General features: G+C 39.6%; 1 protein-coding gene across 10 annotated transcripts in view; it reads left to right on the top strand.

The window, feature by feature from the left end:
* Positions 1–20,498, top strand: part of rbm39 (RNA binding motif protein 39) — a 43,808-nt gene extending 23,310 nt beyond the window's left edge. For 7 of the 10 annotated variants that reach the window (XM_033041761.1, XM_033041768.1, XM_033041762.1 and 4 more), the window contains 12 exons: positions 2,906–3,023; positions 6,613–6,765; positions 7,707–7,844; positions 8,108–8,173; positions 8,488–8,692; positions 10,457–10,543; positions 11,569–11,643; positions 12,393–12,425; positions 13,191–13,272; positions 15,948–16,053; positions 17,362–17,440; positions 18,280–20,498. In XM_033041761.1, coding sequence (XP_032897652.1) covers positions 2,906–3,023; positions 6,613–6,765; positions 7,707–7,844; positions 8,108–8,173; positions 8,488–8,692; positions 10,457–10,543; positions 11,569–11,643; positions 12,393–12,425; positions 13,191–13,272; positions 15,948–16,053; positions 17,362–17,440; positions 18,280–18,380 — 1,243 coding nt within the window. In that variant the 3' untranslated portion in view covers positions 18,381–20,498. The remainder of the gene's footprint in view (positions 1–2,905; positions 3,024–6,612; positions 6,766–7,706; positions 7,845–8,107; positions 8,174–8,487; positions 8,693–10,456; positions 10,544–11,568; positions 11,644–12,392; positions 12,426–13,190; positions 13,273–15,947; positions 16,054–17,361; positions 17,441–18,279) is intronic. The other 3 variants (XM_033041765.1, XM_033041764.1, XM_033041766.1) reach the window with 2 other exon arrangements.

Here is a 20,498-nt window from a genome sequence, read left to right as displayed (position 1 = left end):
GATAGCAGTAACAGGATCGGTCCGAGTCAGCATGGATTTACGTAGGGGAAATCATGCTTGACTAATCTTCTGGAATTTTTTCAGGATGTAATGAGGAAAATGCACAAGGGAGAGCCAGTGGATGTGGTGTACCTGGACTTTCAGAAAGCATTTGATAAGGTCCCACATAGGAAATTAGTGGGCAAAATTAGGGCACATGGTATTGGGGATAGAGTGCTGACATGGATAGAAAATTGGTTGGCAGACAGGAAATGAAGAGTAGGGATTAACGGGTCCCTTTCAGAATGGCAGGCAGTGACTAGTGGGGTGCCGCAAGGCTCGGTGCTGGGATCCGCAGCTATTTCAAATCAAATCAAATCAACCTTTATTGTCATCTTGCAAAGCAACAGTTGTACAGTGCAAAATGAGAAGACGTTTCCCAGGGAATACCGGAGCATCGCACATGAAACTTAAAACATTTCACACATAATAACAATAAAAACAATCCAGTCCCTGATGAAACAGTATACATTTACAATGTACATCAATGATTTGGATGAAGGGATTCAAAGTAACATTAGCAAATTTGCAGATGACACAAAGCTGGGTGGCAGTGTGAACTGAGGAGGAGGATGCTATGAGAATGCAGGGCGACTTGGACAGGTTGGGAGAGTGGGCAGATGCATGGCAGATGAAGTTTAATGTGGATAAATGTGAAGATATCCACTTTGGTATCAAAACAGGAAGTCAGATTACTATCTAAATGGCGTCAAGTTGGGAAAAGGGGAAATACAACGGGATCTGGGGGTCTGTTCATCAGTCTATGAAAGTAAGCATACAGATACAGCAGGCAGTGAAGAACCGAATGGCATGTTGGCCTTTATAACAAGAGGAGTTGTGTATAGGAGCAAAGAGGTCATTCTGCAGTTGTACAGGGCCCTAGTGAGACCACACCTGGGAGTATTGTGTGCATTTGGTCCCCTAATTTGAGGAAGGACATTCTTACTATTGAGGGAGTGCAGCGTAGGTTTACAAGGTTAATTCCCGGGATGGCGGGACTGTCATATGCTGAGAGAATGGAGTGGCTGGGCATGTACACTCTGGAGTTTAGAAGGATGAGAGGGCATCTTATTGAAACATATAAGATTGTTAAAGGGTTTGGACGCGCTAGAGGCAGGAAACATGTTCCCGATGTTGGGGGAGTCCAGAACCAGGGGCCACAGTTTAAGAATAAGGGGTAAGCCATTTAGAACGGAGACGAGGAAACACTTTTTCTCACCGAGAGTTGTGAGTCTGTAGAGGCGGGTTCTCTGGATACTTTCAAGAGAGAGCTAGATAGGGCTCTTAAAGATTGTCATGGGGGTATGGGGAGAAGGCAGGAACGGGATACTGATTGGGGATGATCACATTGAATGGTGGTGCTGGCTCGAAGGGCCGAATGGCCTCCTGCACCTATTATCTATTTGTTTTATTATGTATCTCCTCCCCCCCCCCCATGTTTAACTTACAAGCTTTTGGTGCAATTTAGATTAACTCTGCCTTTCACAAAGTGATATGGCAGAGAATCATAATGGACTAATGAACAGGAGATATGGATTTGGGTCCAATCGCAACATAAGCACATGGAAGCAGGAATAGGCTGTGCTCTAAGACTGCTCTGCATCCTGTGTATGCATCAGGTCTACTTTACTGTTTGGTTACCATATCTCCTGATCCCCGTAGCATTCAGGACAAGGATGTTTGGAAACACGCAGTTCTTCTATCATGCGGTTTGTTTATGCTGGCATTTTAAAAAGTACAGGAGGTGCAGCTCAGCATTTATTAGATTTGTAGATGGTTGTTGAGGCAGCTCAGCATTTAGTAGATTTGTAGATAGTTGTGTGAAATTTACTGAATTGCCATTTGGGATTTGTTGACAAAAGCCAGATGATAAACAGTCCTTGTGAAAATTCAAGTGTGTTTACTTGTCGCATACAGAAACATAAAAGATAGGTGCAGGAGGAGGCCATTCGGCCCTTCGAGCCAGCACCGTCATTCATTGTGATCATGGCTGATCGTCCCCAATCAATAACCCCGTGCCTGCCTTCTCCCCCTATCCCTTGATTCCACTAGCCCCTAGAGCTCTATATAACTCTCTCTTAAATCCATCCAGTGATTTGGCCTCCATTGCCCTCTGTGGCAGGGAATTCCACAAATTCACAACTCTCTGGGTGAAAAAGTTTTATCTCGCCTCAGTCTTAAATGGCGTCCCCTTTATTCTAAGACTGTGACCCCTGGTTCTGGACTCGCCCAACATTGGGAACATTTTTCCTGCATCTAGCGTGTCCAGTCCTTTTATAATTTTATATGTTTCTATAAGATCCCCCTCATCCTTCTAAACTCGAGTGAATACAAGGAGTTTAATATGAACTGGAGCATTAAAAGTTAGAAGCATTTAAAGTACTGATTGAGGTTCGCTGATGAGGAAGTCCAGGAGCAGAGACCCAGTTCCCTGAGTTTGAAGATGGGCGTAGAAGGGATGCCGTTGAGCACCATGCTAGTCAGTGAACAACAGCTTGGCGTACGTGTTCCTGCTGTCCAAGTGGTCTGGCGCAGAATCATGTCCGTTGTCCATCTGTGGTGGTGGTGGGTGAATTGAAGATAGTCCAGGTGAATACTTAAGCAGGAGTTGATCTGCATCATAATCTTTCAGAAGTAATTCAGTACATTGGATGCAGGTGCCACCGTAGGGTAGTCATTGACATATTTCACCTTGCTCTTCTTGGGCACCTGTTCTTTCTGTAGGATGTTCTTTTAAAGCAGCTGTGTACCTCAAACTGTAGTAGTGAGGTGTTGAAGAAATTTGGGTGAAATATCTTGTATTCAAATAATTTATGTTTAACATTTCTAAATATAATCTTCCATTTTCTAATATTGTTAATTATAGAGAGCCAATCGATAACATTTCACCTGAAGAAAGAGATGCCCGCACAGTGTTTTGTATGCAGTTGGCAGCACGAATTCGACCCAGAGACTTGGAGGAATTTTTTTCTTCTGTAGGAAAGGTAGGATCATGATTTTTATTTAATATTTGTTACAAAGTTAATTAACAAAAAAGTTATTTTTATTTAAACCATTGCCGGGCTCATCTGATTCGGTTATATTTGGAACTCCAGCGTCTTTTTTATATGTTTATTGAAAAAATAACTGTTTTGTAGAAAACTAAAAAATAAGAAAATAAATAGGCCATGCAGCTATTTGAGGCTGTTCCACATTTCGAAAGAATAAATTCAATCGCATATTCACTCCACCTCATACTATTTGATGCCTTTCAAATTTAGAAAATAGCCGTCTCAAGGATATTCAGAAGTTTGCTTTCCACTGCAGATGTTATGGGGAACCGAATAGGACTACCATTGCCTAAGTAAATTTCTTTACAGAAATTACAGTAATTTAGTGTGGCCAATTAACCTCTAACCCATATTTGGGATAGAAACATAGAAATTAGGTGCAGGAGTAGGCCATTCGGCCCTTCGAGCCTGCACCGCCATTCAATATGATCATGGCTGATCATCCAACTCAGTATCCCGTACCTGCCTTCTCTCCATACCCTCTGATCCCCTTAGCCATAAGGGCCACATCTAACTCCCTCTTAAATATAGCCAATGAACTGGCCTCAACTACCCTCTGTGGCAGAGAGTTCCAGAGATTCACCACTCTCTGTGTGAAAAACGTTTTTCTCATCTCGGTTTTAAAGGATTTCCCCCTTATCCTTAAGCTGTGACTCCTTGTCCTGGACTTCCCCAACATCGGGAACAATCTTCCTGCATCTAGCCTGTCCAACCCCTTAAGAATTTTGTAAGTTTCTATAAGATCCCCTCTCAATCTCCTAAATTCTAGAGAGTATAAACCAAGTCTATCCAGTCTTTCTTCATAAGACAGTCCTGACATCCCAGGAATCAGTCTGGTGAACCTTCTCTGCACTCCCTCTATGGCAATAATGTCCTTCCTCAGATTTGGAGACCAAAACTGTACGCAATACTCCAGGTGTGGTCTCACCAAGACCCTGTACAACTGCAGTAGAACCTCCCTGCTCCTATACTCAAATCCTTTTGCTATGAAAGCTAACATACCATTCGCTTTCTTCACTGCCTGATGCACCTGCATGCCTACTTTCAATGACTGGTGTACCATGACACCCAGGTCTCGCTGCATCTCCCCTTTTCCTAATCGGCCACCATTTAGATAATTTCCTGTTTTTGCCACCAAAATGGATAACCTCACACTTATCCACATTATACTGCATCTGCCAAACATTTGCCCACTCACCCAGCCTATCCAAGTCACCTTGCAGTCTCCTAGCATCCTCCTCACAGCTAACACTGCCCCCCAGCTTAGTGTCATCCGCAAACTTGGAGATATTGCCTTCAATTCCCTCATCCAGATCATTAATATATATTGTAAATAGCTGAGGTCCCAGCACTGAGCCTTGCGGTACCCCACTAGTCACTGCCCGCCATTGTGAAAAGGACCCGTTTACTCCTACTCTTTGCTTCCTGTTTGCCAGCCAGTTCTCTATCCACATCAATACTGAACCCCCAATGCCGTGTGCTTTAAGTTTGTATACTAATCTCTTATGTGGGACTTTGTCGAAAGCCTTCTGGAAGTCTAGATGCACAACATCCACTGGTTCTCCCCTATCCACGCTACTAGTTACATCCTCGAAAAATTCTATAAGATTCGTCAGACATGATTTACCTTTCGTAAATCCATGCTGACTTTGTCCAATGATTTCACCACTTTCCAAATGTGCTGCTATCCCATCTTTAATAACTGACTCTAGCAGTTTCCCCACTACCGATGTTAGACTAACTGGTCTGTAATTCCCCGTTTTCTCTCTTCCCTCCCTTCTTAAAAAGTGGGGTTACATTTGCTACCCGTCAATCCTCAGGAACTACTCCAGAATCTAAAGAGTTTTGAAAGATTATTACTAATGCATCCACTATTTCTGGAGCTACTTCCTTAAGTACTCTGGGATACAGCCTATCTAGCCCTGGGGATTTAACGGCCTTTAATCCATTCAATTTACCCAACACCACTTCCCGACTAACCTGGATTTCACTCAATTCCTCCCTGCTATTTCCGGCAGATTATTTATGTCTTCCTTAGTGAAGACGGAACCAAAGTAGTTATTCAATTGGTCCGCCATATCCTTGTTCCCGGTGATCAACTCACCTGTTTCTGACTGCAAGGAACCTACATTTGTTTTAACTAATCTCTTTCTTTTCACATATCTATAAAAACTTTTGCAGTCAGTTTTTATGTTCCCTGCCAGTTTTCTTTCATAATCTATTTTTCCTTTCCTAATTAAGCCCTTTGTCCTCCTCTGAATTTCTCCCAGTCCTCTGGTATGCTGCTTTTTCTGGCTAATTTGTACGCATCATCCTTCGCTTTGATACTATCCCTGATTTCCCTTGTTATCCACGGATGCACTACCTTCCCTGATTTATTCTTTTGCCAAACTGGGATGAACAGTTTTTGTAGTTCATCCATGCAGTCTTTAAATGTCTTCCATTGCATATCCACCGTCAACCCTTTTAGAATTAATTGCCAGTCAATCTTGGCCAATTCACGTCTCATACCCTCAAAGTTACCTTTCTTTAAGTTCAGAACCATTGTTTCTGAATTAACAATGTCATTCTCCATCCTAATGAAGAACTCAACCATATTATGGTCACGCGGCACGTACAACAAGACTGCTAACTAACCCTTCCTCATTACTCAATACCCAGTCTAAAATAGGCAAGGCAAGGCAACTTTATTTATATAGCACATTTCATACACAAGGCAGACTCAAAGTGCTTCACATAAAAACATGTCATACAATAAATGAAATAATAAAATGAAATAAAATAGAAGAACTAAAAGAAAAGAAAAGCAAAATTAAAAATGCATTATAAAAAGTGCAAAAGTTAAAAGTGCAATGTAGTTAAGATTTAGCTGAAAGCTAAAGTAAACATAAAAATAGCCTGCTCTCTCGTTGGTTCCTCTACATGTTGATTTAGATAACTATCCTGCATACATTCCAAGAAATCCTCTTCCTTAGCACCCCTGCCAATTTGATTCACCCAATCTATATGTAGATTGAAGTCACCCATTATAACTGTTTTGCCTTTGTCGCACGCATTTCTAATTTCCTGTTTGATACCATCTCCAACTTCACTACTACTGTTAGGTGGCCTGTACACAACACCCACCAGCGTTTTCTGCCCCTTAGTGTTTCGCAGCTCTACCCATACCGATTCCACATCCTCCAAACTAATGTCCTTCCTTTCCCTTGCGGTAATCATGTGGGATGTGGGAAGGAATCGTAGCATTTGAACGAAACTCGCAGGTTCACAAGGAAACATGTAAACTCCATGTGGACTGCACCCAAGATCAGAATTGAAAGTGGTTTTCTGGTGCTTTGAGGCAAAGGCCACGCCAGCGGTGCCACTGCTCCACCTTGTAAACTTTGCATCTTAATCCTTGGGGATGAAATAAATTTGGATATCTGAGCTGAAGATCAAGTAGCTGCTGTGGATGAAGTGTAGTGACTTATTTAACACATTTTTATTCATTTGACTTTGGTAAATTGAATATCTTTTTATACAGGTTCGTGATGTAAGAATGATATCAGATAGGAACTCTAGACGCTCAAAAGGAATTGCTTATGTAGAATTTGTCGATGTGAGCTCTGTTCCACTCGCAATAGGTTTGACGGGGCAAAAGCTGCTTGGTGTGCCAATTATTGTTCAGGCTTCACAGGTAAGGGAACATCATTTTATATCAATATATAATCAAATGTTAACTCAATTTAATGTCAGTTTACATCACATTGTGAATAAATTAAATGAATGAGAACTATAATGTCTGTTCACTAAAAACTGTCTTGAGCCCTATTGTCTTTAAACAATATCCCCTCCTTTTCAAGCTCAATTCATCTCTGAAACCCTCAATGGGAAAAATTAGCCTCTGCGTATCAGTGCCGTTCCAATTTAATTTTTGAGCACTTAGGTGATGGATTCAAGGAGTTAATTTCAGGCAGAGGAAAAATGACCCTACGGGGAAGAGGAGAGAAAATGTGTTTATATGCTGCATTTTGCAACTTAGTGTGGTCATTTGTGGGCCAGTGGTACTAACGAGGTTGCAGATTTTCAAGTTACAACGCGAAAGAATATCATTAAGCCAATTGTATCCTTGCTCAGTTTGTTCCACTTCATCACCCTCTCCAAAGCCCTGCATGCTTTCCATCAAAACCTCAATTGCCTAATAGATTTCATTATTCATGGAAGCTTCTTACATTATGGTAGATAGCAAAGCTACAGTTCTCTTGTTGGTGAAAAAATAGTTTCAAATGTAATTATATATGTAATCATATAAAAAAAAAACATTCTGTGTGTCTTGGTGCATTTTGTTTTCTACAATTTCTACATCATAATTTAATGTCAAATAATTTTGAGAAATCCAACGAAAGCAGAAATTGTTTGGAAAAACTCAACAAATCAGACAGCATCTGTGGAAAGAGAAACTGCCAGAATAAAAAGGTCAAGACCTAAAATATTGATTTTCATTCTACAGATGCTGTATAATTTTCTTTCAGATTTGTAACGTATTGAGTTTAAAAAAAATTCATTTACTGTTGGATATATGCAAGTTCCTCTTTTCACCAAATGAAAACGTTAATTCTGATCATTCATGTGAAACAGGCTGAGAAGAACAGAGCTGCAGCGCTGGCTAACAACCTCCAGAAAGGAACGGCAGGACCAATGAGGCTATATGTAGGATCTTTGCACTTCAATATCACTGAAGAAATGTTGAGAGGAATTTTTGAACCCTTTGGTAGAGTAAGTATAATAAAATATTTTATCAGATAAAAATAATTCAGTGAAATGTAATGTCATAATCTATCATTTTTTTGAAAATGTGTTCTTCATGCTTTGGTCAAATACTGATGCCTAAACACTTAAGAGAGGGTGGGTATTCAGAAATTAGTTATGCAGAAAATTTAATTTTACTTAAGGTCATCAGACCGTTGGAAAATGTGTAGATTTTTTACATAAACTTGAAATAATTTTGGGGTTGTGACTTATGTTCTTTGAATCTTTAGATTGAAAATATACAACTGATGATGGATAGTGAAACTGGCCGATCGAAAGGCTATGGATTCATAACGGTAAGTTTTAGGTCTAAACTTGTATGTTTTTTATCATTTTACTTTTCTTTTCAGGGTGTTGACTGGATTGGATGACTTTAGTTTTGGTGAGAAAATAGATAGGTTGTTTAGTTTATTGTCACGTGTACCAACGTACAGTGAAAAGCCGGTGAAGGATATGGACCCACTGAGGGCAAATGGGATTAGTGTAGATGTGTAATAAGGTCGGCATTGATGCAATAGGCATTGTTTCTGTTCTGAATATAATGCAAAAGGAGGAACTTTGATGCTAAAATTGTTTATGATGCTAACTAGTATAATTGTTTTCTGCACAGTTTTCTGATGCTGAATGTGCAAAGAAGGCTTTGGAACAATTAAATGGGTTCGAGCTTGCCGGTAGACCAATGAAGGTTGGCCATGTGACAGAACGATCTGATTCTTCCAATGCCAGCTCATTTCTAGACAGCGATGAATTGGAAAGGACTGGTATCGACCTTGGAACAACGGGGCGTCTGCAACTGATGGCTAGGCTGGCAGAAGGTACTTTAGTGTGAGACAGACTTGAAGCTTGTGCATGTTTTTTATGTTGATTTTTCTTTCTTTTCACTTAACTTAACTGATGCAATACTACAGGTTCTGGTATTTGAAATCTCTTATTTCATAGCATAGAACTTCCTCAGCCTTGAGTCCAGGCAGTATAGGCTGCAGTTATAATGCCTTGTTCCCTGTCACTCAAATAGTATATAGCGGTGAATCCAACTATACAGAAATCCCAATGCCACATAGTTGTTTCCTTAATTCTCGTGGGATTCACTGGGGTTTCAACCTCTGCGTTGTGCTGCGCTTTACTATATTGATTGGCAATGTTATACTGTGTGGCAAATAAAATTAACTTAATATGGAATGGCATGCATTAGTCTGGAAAATGCAACTGTTCGGTGGTACCAATGTTCCACATGCCACACTATCTAAGGTTTATTGCACAGTTTTCAGTGAACCTCTAATTTGTGATTCTGGTCTATAAAAGCCTAATAGGATAAAGAGTCTGTTCTTGTAGCCTCTTGTGCATACTGCATCACCCAGTAAATTTTAAAACTGATCTTGCCTGCAATTACTTGACCTCAAACTTTTTTTCCGTGTAAACCGGCATCTTTAGTTCCTTCCAACACAAAACTTTATTTCATTTGGTTCTATCAGTCTCAACCTTGAAAGTTTTAATGGATCAGCTGGCACTACCTTCTCGTTGGGTAGAGAATTCCAATGTTCATAATGAGCAAAGGGAATGTCTCTGCCACCATATTCAATGGCAATATTCTAATTCTAGATTTCAGGAGAAATATTTACAGTATTAACCATGTTAAGGCTCTTGGGGACCTCAATTGCCTGCTGTCTTTCTAAACTACACAATATATAGCACACAGGGGAACTTCATTATAGGAATTTATTTTGTGAACATTTAGGAGGAATTGTTTGCAAGGCTACATCCTTGGATAAGGAGAGCAAAGTGCATGTGTTCCTCCAGATACAGACTGGTAAACTTGTACGGTTACAGCAAGGCTTCCTTTCCCTTAACACTGCACCTATTGCAATAAAGGCCAATGTTCCTTTGTCTATGTTAATTACCTGCTGCAACCATGATAACTTGATTCTTTGTATCACTAAACCCTGATCTTTATGCATATTATCATTTAAATCATACTCTGCATTTCTATTCTTCCTACCAAAGTGGATAACTTTCAATGCCCCTTCATTATACTCTCATCTGCCCTTGTTTTGGCCCACTCATTGAACATGTCTATTTTTGCAAGCTCTGCTATTCTCACAATTCATAATCTTTATGATCAGATGTGGTGAGTTTATCTGTGTCCATCTAAACACCTGTAAATGAATAACTAATGTTCTATTGTTTACAACTGGTTAGTGATCCAACTATTTAGAAACTAGGGATCAGTGAAGTTGTGATGTAACCAATGTTTTAATGATGGTCTATCTTAAGCTAGAATTTACAAGCATGAAACGGGCTAATTGCATGAACAGATCCATGCTAATGTTTATACTTCATGCAAGCATCCTCTCCATATCTGCAGATCTTAAATGTTTGGTAGGTGGTTTGTCGGTCTTTTCCATCTGGAGAATAGTTCAACTTTTTTTTACCAGACTGCAAGTTTGTTAGCTCGTGTGCTATTTCTTTGATAGCTGGTTTTGTTTATTCTTCCCACTAAAATTTTCTTTTTGCATAGATTTGTTTAATATATCTCGCATTCTGTGTCTTAATATTTTTTGCTTATGTTCTGTTTGTTTCAGGAACAGGATTGCAAATACCTCCGGCAGCACAACAGGCTTTGCAGATGAGTGGCAACATTTCATTGGGTGCCATGGCAGCAGCAGCAGGTACGGTCAAACCTCATGGTGTTTTTATATAACAAACAGATTTGTATGACTGTTTATTCAGAGTTTGGCTATTGCTGGTATAACGATTTATTTTAAGGTAGTGGTGAGCTGCCTGTAAGGCAGGATTCTTTTTATCCTGTATCTACAATGTGGACAGCTCGATTGTCATCAAGTGTAATCTGTCCGCTGACTGGATAGCAGGCAACAAAAAGCTTTTCACTGTACCTCAGTACACGTGACAATAATAAACTAAACTAATAATAAACAAATCTAAACTTGGGTGAGAATATTCCCATGCTTCTGAACTGGGGAGTACATTCCTAGGATAATTTGTATGACTTGGAAGGGAACTTGCAGGTGATGGTGATCTGCTAGGAGTTAGTTTACACATTTGAGATTTATTTTTGAAGCATTCTTAAGTTGCCACAGTGGATCATATAGATCGTAAACCTTCAGCCAATCAAGCAAACTGCTTTGTCCTCTGCCTACCATGTTCAGACTTGGAGTGCCATTCAACCAGACAGGTTTTAAGAGTATTCCATCATGTTCCTTTGACTGATGGAGGGAAAGGGTGATTAGATACTAATATACTAGCAGTGGTCATTGCATGACTTTCTTGTGGCACACAGATACCACGTGCTGCTCAACAGCCCAACCCCTAATGTCCATGTCTACTTGCATGTGGACATAGCTGGCTCCATTTTCTGGAGAAATTGCAGTTGGAACTGAAATTGTGCAATTATCAACAAATATTCATACTTCTGACATGATTGAAGGAAAGTTACTGATAAAGCTACTGGAGAGATTGGCTATTGCCCTGAGAAACTCCTACAATGATATCTTGGGGCTGAGGTGAATGGGCCTGGGTCCATCAGCAACTTCATACTTTTATGCTATCTTTGGCTCAAACATTGGAGAGATTTCCCCTTTGACTTCAATCTTGCTCCAATTCCGTGATGCCACATCTTTTGCCAATTGCTGCCTCTCAGTTCGCCTCTAGAACTGCTCTTTTTGTCCATGTTTAGACCAAGGATGCAATGATGTCTGGAGCAGAGTGGTCCTGGGGGAACCCAAGCTGAACATCAATGAACAGGTTCTTGGTAAGTAAGTGTTGCTCGATAACAGTGTCCATCAAATTGAGAGTGGACTGGAATAGTAATTGGCCAGAGTAGTTTTCTGCTTTTGATATGGTTTTCCACATTTGGCCAATTACTAATCTGTCTACTTTCAATTTTTAATGTTGGCCAGAATTCTCATGGATTGTTTGCCTATGCTTCTGAATTACTTGTTCAGTACTGTTTTATCTAAACTGAAATGGTGATTCAATTTTAGAATTACTGATCCTTCTTAGTTGGTTGTTTTTTTCCCCTTCGGCCAAGTTCGATGTATTTAAAAACAGTTTGTTTCTTCATTTTAATTTGCAAATGCTCATCGTTGCAACATTGTACTCTATATATTCAACATTTGTGGATTGTATTCTCGACCTCTACCCATTATCAACTCTTCTCACAACCACAAAATTCTTGCTCCGCAGAGCGACTGTGTGATTGTTAATGTAATGGAGTTTTTAAACTGTTTCGAAGCTCCATGTAATTTCACACTGCTTTTGGTTTTTTTTTAATTGCTAATTGATACTTCAACTGCTGCTTGCTAGATATAATAGGGTGTGGCACTTTATTTCATTTGGACAATGTTGGTGACTTTGCTACTGAGCTGTTTCTTTTAACAGTGAGGTGGGGTTTTGACACAATGGTTTTAATAATTGCTGACTTGAATGTTCAAAGATTTGTTTGTTAATATACATTAATTATTTGAGAGGATTTAATATTTGTCCCTTCTGCTTTGTTAGATTTGCAGTCCAGAATTATGCAGCAGACTGAAGGTAAGAACTTTTATTCTGGTGAATTTCTTTCTTTCATTTATTTTTAAAACAGAAGGATTACAGTTTGGGTGTACAAAGCAATGCTCAATTCCTTAGGATACCCCAAAGGAGTGCACCGATACTGAATTAAGTTTGTGGTATAGTCACAATTATGTAAGTTTGTCTGAAATTTGCTGGGTTGTCTAAGCAAAAAGGCTTTTTTTAACCCCAAGGAGCTGGGATTTTATTTTAATAATTTATTTCATGGCCTGTATGTCAATATAATCAGCATAGCTCCATTATTTGTGTTGAGCTGGAATCTAGATGTGAACACTAATATAATACACCGTATTTTGACGCTGTTGTAAAGTCGTGAACATAAGGGTTGTGAAATATAGCATGGTTCCACTGTTTGCGTAACAATGTGATTACACACCAGAATTTAAATTAAGTTCTATGGCACTCGTTAACAAAACATGACATCAATGACCGTAGCACTGCCAATTGCACTTGTACCTTACAATTTAAGGTGACAGCAATAGGAACAGTGTGAACTCATATTTTGCATTTTCAAAGAGTTCTAATGATAGAGTAAATGTATCAATAATGTTCATAAGACTGGGTATGTCAAATCGTGATAGGAAATATGAGATGTTTTTGTTGCATCTTGGATAGAAAATTAGGTTTCAGTGCAAATGTGTATTTTTTAAATGATCCTTACAATGTAAAGTGACACAAGTTACATGTTATGGAATGAATGTGCTAATATTATTATTATTATTTCAGCATTGAATCCTCCTATGGCTGTAAATGCCCCACCAATAGCGACACAGTGTTTCCAGTTGTCCAACATGTTTAACCCACAGTCGTAAGTTTTATTTTCTTTACTGATCTGCTTTCTTGAAATTCTTCCCAAAATACAAGTAGGTAGTATTCACATGCCTTCCACATTTCAAGGGAGTCTGTTCTGCACTGGTGTTTGGAATAAAGCTGCTCGGTACAGCCAATAGAAAATATTAATTGTGTACGTTTGTATTTGAGTAAAGGTAATTAGCCAATTTGGCATAAGTTGAATGAGGATATGATTAAGCAAACCAACAATGGCTGATTAAGCTGAAATCCAGCTGCGAATGTCTTCGAAGAAACCAGTTTATGCTGTGATAATTATGAATTATGTAAACACCGCAGAAATGTTAAAAACATGAATCGCACAACTGTTAGTTGAAATTATGGCTCTCTTGAGCACACAATACTAGAAATTGTTACCTTGGAACAAGATGCCTTGCCTTAATGCAAGCCATTTTGCAACATTTCACGAGATTTCTGCGGACTGATATCAAACTTCACAGTTAAAGATTAACAGAGTTGCGGCAGAATTTGATAGGTATTGAAGTGTGAGGTCGATGGCACTGGAGTGACATTTGAAGTCGCAACAGATTGGAATCTGGAATAACAAACCTGATGGAGGAACATAGCATGTTGAGCAGCGTATGTGTATAGAGAGAAATGGTTGGTGTTTCAGGTTGAAACCCTGCATCAAGACTGAGTGGAGATTGAAGATGGCTTCAATAAAGGCAATAGGGGCGTGGTGAAGTGAAGTGATGGGCGTGCATACGAGCCATGTAGGGAAGGGAGGGGAAATAGTTATGAGCCAGAGGCCGGTTGATGATGGGTAAATTTTTACTTTACATGCTGATATAAAAATAGAGAAAGTAAAATACTTTTGAGTGCAGAAATGTACATTGTTTTGAGAGTCCTTACAGAGAAGTCGCAGTAATAACGTGTAATTAGGAAAGAGAAAGATAGCCATAAGAAATGGGAATAGACTTGGGCACAGTCAACAAGATCCTAGCATATCCGATCTACCTCACAGACCATTACCTTCAAATAGATGTCAATTGTCACTAAATATATGCAGTGATATGGAATTTTTTACACCAAAGAGATGCAATTCAAAAGCAATTCCTCCTATCTAATCAGTCGTTACTCTGGAAATTAACCAGATATTATTGAGATACTAGAAACTGCAGACGCTGGAATCTTGAACAAAAACACAGTGATGGAGGAAATTGTCGGGTCAAGCAGCATCTGTGAAGGGAAATGGACAGGTGACGTTTCATGTCGGGGCCCTTCAGACTGGAATAGGAAAGAGAATGCGGGAAAAGAGAGGTGGGTGGACAAATGATAGGTGGGTACAGGTGAGGGGTTGTGATGGACAGATGAGTGGAGATGGTGACAAAGGTCAGTGGTGAAAATGAGACTAATGTATCATAAGGAAGGAAGAACATTTCTTTTTTTTTCAACTCCATTTTTGCAACAAAAAAAATCCCTGTGATTTTATTTACTAAACTAAGTGGGACCCGTTGGGTCCCAGTCACATGGGAGGCCTGCTCCCCAAGGCAATATTCCACCACTCACCATAGCCCCTAACTGCGCAGGCGTGGCTTATTTCCCCTCATCCCCTTTGTGTGTGGGAGGGGGAGAGGGAAGGGTGGGAGGGGAGGGGATTTGTGGGGGAGGGGAGGTTGTGTGGGCGGGGACGGGGGGGGGGGGAGTGAGCTCGGGGAAAATACGGGGGAAGAGCCATGGGGAAGAGGAGCCAGCGAGGGGAACCAGATGGGTAGTGGCTGGAATTGGCGGTGTGATGGGATCAGAGTCTCTGCTTTCCGTTTGGCGACATCTCCGACTCTGGGCTGGGCTGGATCTCCCACGCTGGGTCTCTGTGGGGCTGGGCTGCTGCTTGGGGCGGGGCTGGGCTGCTTAGGAGAATGGTGAGTGAACTGGTGAAAAATCGTATCGCAATTGCAAACTGTTTTTGAGCAGATAGGAAGACCACCAAACAGGAAGATAACAAGATCAGTTTTAGTTATGTTTTGATGGAAATGTGTTGGTTATTTCCATTTTCCGTTACGTAGGCTTTGAGGCTGAAATTCTATTAAAATATGGATGGATCAATGCCTACAACTAACAAGCTTTTTCCAAATGTTTTTTTTACTTGATAGCCGTTTATTTAAGTTTGGTGATAGAAGCCATTACAATGATAGATGGCACTCTTCCTAATGTTGGCATGAATAGTTTTAGTTGGTGATATTCAAGTATGATCAGCAGTAAGTACGTTTTTTTTCTAGAACGGGGATGGGGAGAATATTCCTCTTTTCCAGTTTTTCTTTCGCTCCTGCTTGTGATCACTACATTTCCATGGGCAGCAGGTGTCCTTTCTTTAGCCAGGACTTCGCAGTTTTTAACGTGATCATTATTTTAAAAATTCCATTACTTTTGCAGATACACCGCTTACATAATGGTGGATAATGACTGCCAACATCAGTTTATTTTCCTTCACCCTAACGTTAGTATTGTTGAACTTGATTTTGTGGTCAGTTACTAGATAAACCTTGTCATCCCAGTTCAACCCAATAAAGCATTAAAATATGTTTTTGGCTGAGAATTTCTTGAAATAACTGATCTTTTGGAATTCATTATTTAGTTGCCATAATAGTGGTATATTTGCAGGCCTTTTCTCACAAGTATAATTTCATTATGAAGGGAAGATGATCCAGCCTGGGACCAAGAAATCCGCGATGATGTAATTGAAGAATGCAATAAACATGGAGGAGTAATTCACATATTTGTGGATAAAAATTCACCCCAGGTGAGCTGTCTTTCCTGGCAAGATTTTCTGTAAGAACATAATTTCTGCTGGCAGTGCCAATTAAGTAGGCTGGTTCAAAGCACCAGTGGTGCAGTGATAATTAGTAAACAGTTGCTATCTTAACTCGTGTTATGTTGCAAAGAACCAAATATGGAGATAAACTCCATTGTTGAAGAAAAAGTCATATTTCTGCCAATAAGCTTTTTAGTAAGCACAAGAATGAGCATATAGAACTCCACTGTACATTGCATTGCTGAGAAGGAATACCTTTCTCTTTTCAGTCACATTCCAGGATTCTATATTTCATCCTATAAATTGCTTGCTAATTAAAGAGCTCCTTTATAAGTTGTACCCACCGTAGCCTTTTTTACAGATATTCCAAAGCATTTTTAATTCTTCACATACTGTACTGATTCTGGCACCCTTTGTTCCAGAGCCATACCGTATTATGTGTTTTTCCGGACTAACAGCAGTTGCGGCCTTTGGTTGGGAGGGGTGGTGCAAGATAGTCGGCCGCAGAAGCTGGCTGTGGGAACAGATCTGCTGGCTCTGGCGTTCCAGAGCCCCGGCCGCAGGGGGCAATCTCGACCATCAGATCGGCACAGAATGAGGTCAAAATCGTCTGCCTCGCCTGGCCTAGGCGTCGTATTTAGTGGGTTGGGGGGGGGGGAGGGGTTAATTTACTCTCACAATTGTTGGCATTGTTTTTCTTTTCTATTTTGGTTGAACATTTCCGTGCTGCGAGCATCTCTGGTATTCTCCGCTTGTGTTCAAAAACTTTTTTGGTCTGTTGACCAGTTAATTTTAATAACTCAACTTTTGATGTAACCAGAAGAAGGGTAACCAATGCAGTGACTATTTATTTAAACTGTAAGCATTAAAGTAAATCTAGTATTTGGCAAGATAATCTAGTATGTGGAAATCTTTGTACGTGGTACTTTGTGCAATAGAGCTGCTGCTTCATAACACCAATGTAGGTTGCATCCTGATCACCAATTCTGTGTGCAGTCTGCATGGTCTCCCCGTGGCAATGTGGGTTCCCTCTGTGTGTCCCGATTTCCTCCCATATCCCAAATATGTGCTGGTAGTTAAATTGGCCATTGTAAATTGTAGGCGAATGGTCGAATCAGCAGTGAATAGGTAAAATGGAAATAATGCAGTTAGTGTAATTAGGTGCTTGATGACTGGTATGGAATAAGTGCGCCATAAGATTTATTTCTGTGCTGCCTGACTAACCTATAATAAATGCTGGTTATTGTGTGAATGCTTTGTCGGCTTATCAAAAGGTATGGTTTGTTTCCTCTTCAGGGAAATGTCTATGTGAAATGTCCCACTATTGCCGCTGCTGCTGCAGCTGTTGGCGCCTTACACGGAAGGTGGTTTGCTGGTAGGTATTTAAAGGGTGCTGAACATGCTCATTTGGGTATGTTTAGTCGAGCCTCTTTTGATCTTAACTAATCTACATGCACATGTTCAAATTCTACCCGAGTGATAAGAAATTTTTAATTGAATTATAAAGTTAGAAAGAATTGGTGATGAAATGAATGAATCGTTGTCAAAATCCATCTAGCTCCAGGTGCGCCGAACTATCATTGTGCACTGCCCAGTGAAATTTCCTAATTGATGACTCTTTTCAAGGGGTCATTAGGATGGGCAATAAATTCTAATCTTGTCATTGCGTACCACATTGGAAGGTGGAAAACCAACCGTATCAACAATCATTTATTTTGAGCCAATTATTTTGAAAACATTTAAAGACATTTAAGGTGGTATTGATGGGGATGATTGCTGTCTGAAAAATATTTGGAGTTTCAATACTCTGGAATAAAATTATTTTTGTACTTTATTTTCTTCCTCATTGTGGGGTGCTGACATGCCAGGGATCTTTGGAAGCAACCTTATTTTATATCTTTGCTAACTTCAATCGTTTTCCTTTGAGCTCCAAGATTGAGTTGGGATAGCAAGCCATCTTTTGAAGATTGGGATGTTTTTGTTCAGATATTTTATCAATGTACAAAGTCATATCTTTTTAACCACTGAGATTCCAGTTAGCATTGAGAATCTGGTACTAAAGCTGAACGCTGAGGTCCCAAGAGGAGCTCTAGTTTTTACCTAGCTGAGATTAGTTACATGAGAATGAGGATTTATTTCTGTGCCTTCTATTAATCACTTCTTGTTGTGGCTGTGTTTGTAAGTTTAGAATGTAACTGTTTTCTTCTTTTGTAGGAAAAATGATCACCGCTGCCTATGTGCCACTTCCAACCTACCACAACCTCTTTCCAGACTCGATGACAACAGCCCAGCTGCTGACTCCGGCAAGACGATAGGAGCTGCAAGGGAACTGAAATTCCAAATAACTTGGAGGAATGTGGACAATTACATAGGGGTTGCCTGTACAAACGATGCAAGTGGAAAGTATCGGGGGAAAACTCTTTACAACTCCCAATGGACTTCAGACAAATGTTTCTTTTTCAATCTTGCCAAGACCTAGTGGAAGAAATAAAATGGCAGAAGTAGATTTACACACAAGCGCCCTAAGGCTGTTTTATTTTGGTGCAGTGTACCACATTTTGACTATAAGTAACGTTGATAACCTGATCAGATAATCTGATTGAAAGATGGTGTGCATCTTTTTGGGGGGTTTTGAACTTATCCTTGTGGTTCCTGTGATTAAGACTAAGACTACTGCAGTCAGGTAGACTATAGAGATAGCACTGCACTCGTTACCCATTTTAAGTTACGTTTTGTTGATTTTGCTGCTCTTCTGGTCGAACTTCACAGATGAGCTTTTTTAAATATCAGTTTATAAATTTTGTGAAAATACTTATTGTATTAAAGTGAGTTATTGGAAAAGATAATCTTTGAATAGTAGGCTGCAGCTCTTGTGAATTAAAGATCACACAGTAAATCTCTCAGACCTCTGATCATTTACTGCATTTATTCTGCTACGTGGAGTTCCAGTTGATTCTGAAAGATTGGGGTTAGTGACCCTGATGAAACTAAGTGAAAGCAAGTTGCATGGTGTGTTGAAGCGAGTTTACATACGATTGAGGGTGGGGATGTGGAGTGAGAGAGAAAGGAGCCCAGGTAAGCTTCTTTATAATAACTGGAAAAGAGACTGGCTACACCAGATTATTTCCTTTAGTTACTGGTGATTTACGTTGCCAACCATTTTTGACTGAGGAATTGATCACTGAAGTTCAAATACGATGGGGCAATGCTGAATTTCTACAGAATTGGATTAGTAGCAATTGTGAATTTGGCTACTTCCCATTCCATGTTCAAATTAAGGAGTGGTGTTCTATATCAGTATAGATCTAGGGCTGTTTAAAGATCACTGTGCCTAGTTCTGGAAAGTGTTAATACTAGATTTGGCTAGCATTCTTATGACCAAAGTTTGGGATTTTCATTAAATAAAAGGCTTAACTGCAAAAGAAATGGAGTTCTAAATAATTTTTGTGTACAGTTGGTCTCTAGGCAACATTTTCAGATTAAAGATTATTGTATATACAGTTTGCCTTATTTGGTCTGTTTTCAATGCTAATCTTCACTTCCCACCCACCCTGACCTGATTTAACCATCTTTATGTAAATAATTAATAGTGATGTGCTATCCTTGTGCTTCCATAGGATCTAGGCCAGACAAACTTAATTTTACCATATTTAAAAAAATATATATCTGAGCATTTGGATGAATAAAAATAGGGGTAAGGGCAAAATATGAAGTCCACAATAGAGCTGAATGAGAACTGATATACTCCTTCATCGAGGAAGTAAGAAGGAAGCTGCTAACAACTACAGACCTGAGTAATGTCCCTCTGACTCCATTCTATTATAACCCAATGTTTAATTGATGGTAAGATCGCGAGGTTGTTGTCACTTCACAATGGTTGACTGCATGGACTGGTGTAAATTGAAGTTCGGAGGTTTTTTCAACTAATTGCATGTTCATACTTTTTAATTGTTGTCAAATAAGATGAAAGCCAAATATAATCACTCTCAGCGCATCTTCTATTGGATATTAATTACAGGTAAGCAATGACTTTCTGTAATTTAATTTTATGCATTTAGAACCCTAGGCCAGTTTATAGTTGTTTCTCGCTGCCTTTGTTGTAGAAAGTGTTATGCAGGAAAAAAAAACATTGGAAAGGTTTATTAATAATGATTTTGTTATAAATGCATATTTTAAGAAATTAAGATGAAAAGGGTAACAGTAATTTTGTCTGGCCGTGCGTGGTGTTTCTTGCTGGTTTTTTTTTTTTAAGCTCTGTGAGCTCCAGAGTGTAAACATTACCTGTTTTTTTTTCTCCCCCCCCCCCCCCCCCCCCTTCTGTAGTGTGATTCAAAAGCAGCCTGGTATTTCTATTCAAAAGTAAGGATTTTGTAATTGGTACAAATTTTGTATAAAAAATGCAAAATCATTCAATAAATAAAAGGAAAAAAAAC

Source organism: Amblyraja radiata, chromosome 23 (assembly GCF_010909765.2).
Source record: "Amblyraja radiata isolate CabotCenter1 chromosome 23, sAmbRad1.1.pri, whole genome shotgun sequence".
NCBI lineage: Eukaryota > Metazoa > Chordata > Chondrichthyes > Rajiformes > Rajidae > Amblyraja > Amblyraja radiata.
Note: the sequence above shows the minus strand (reverse complement) of the source record. Positions and strands in the feature narration are given on the sequence as shown.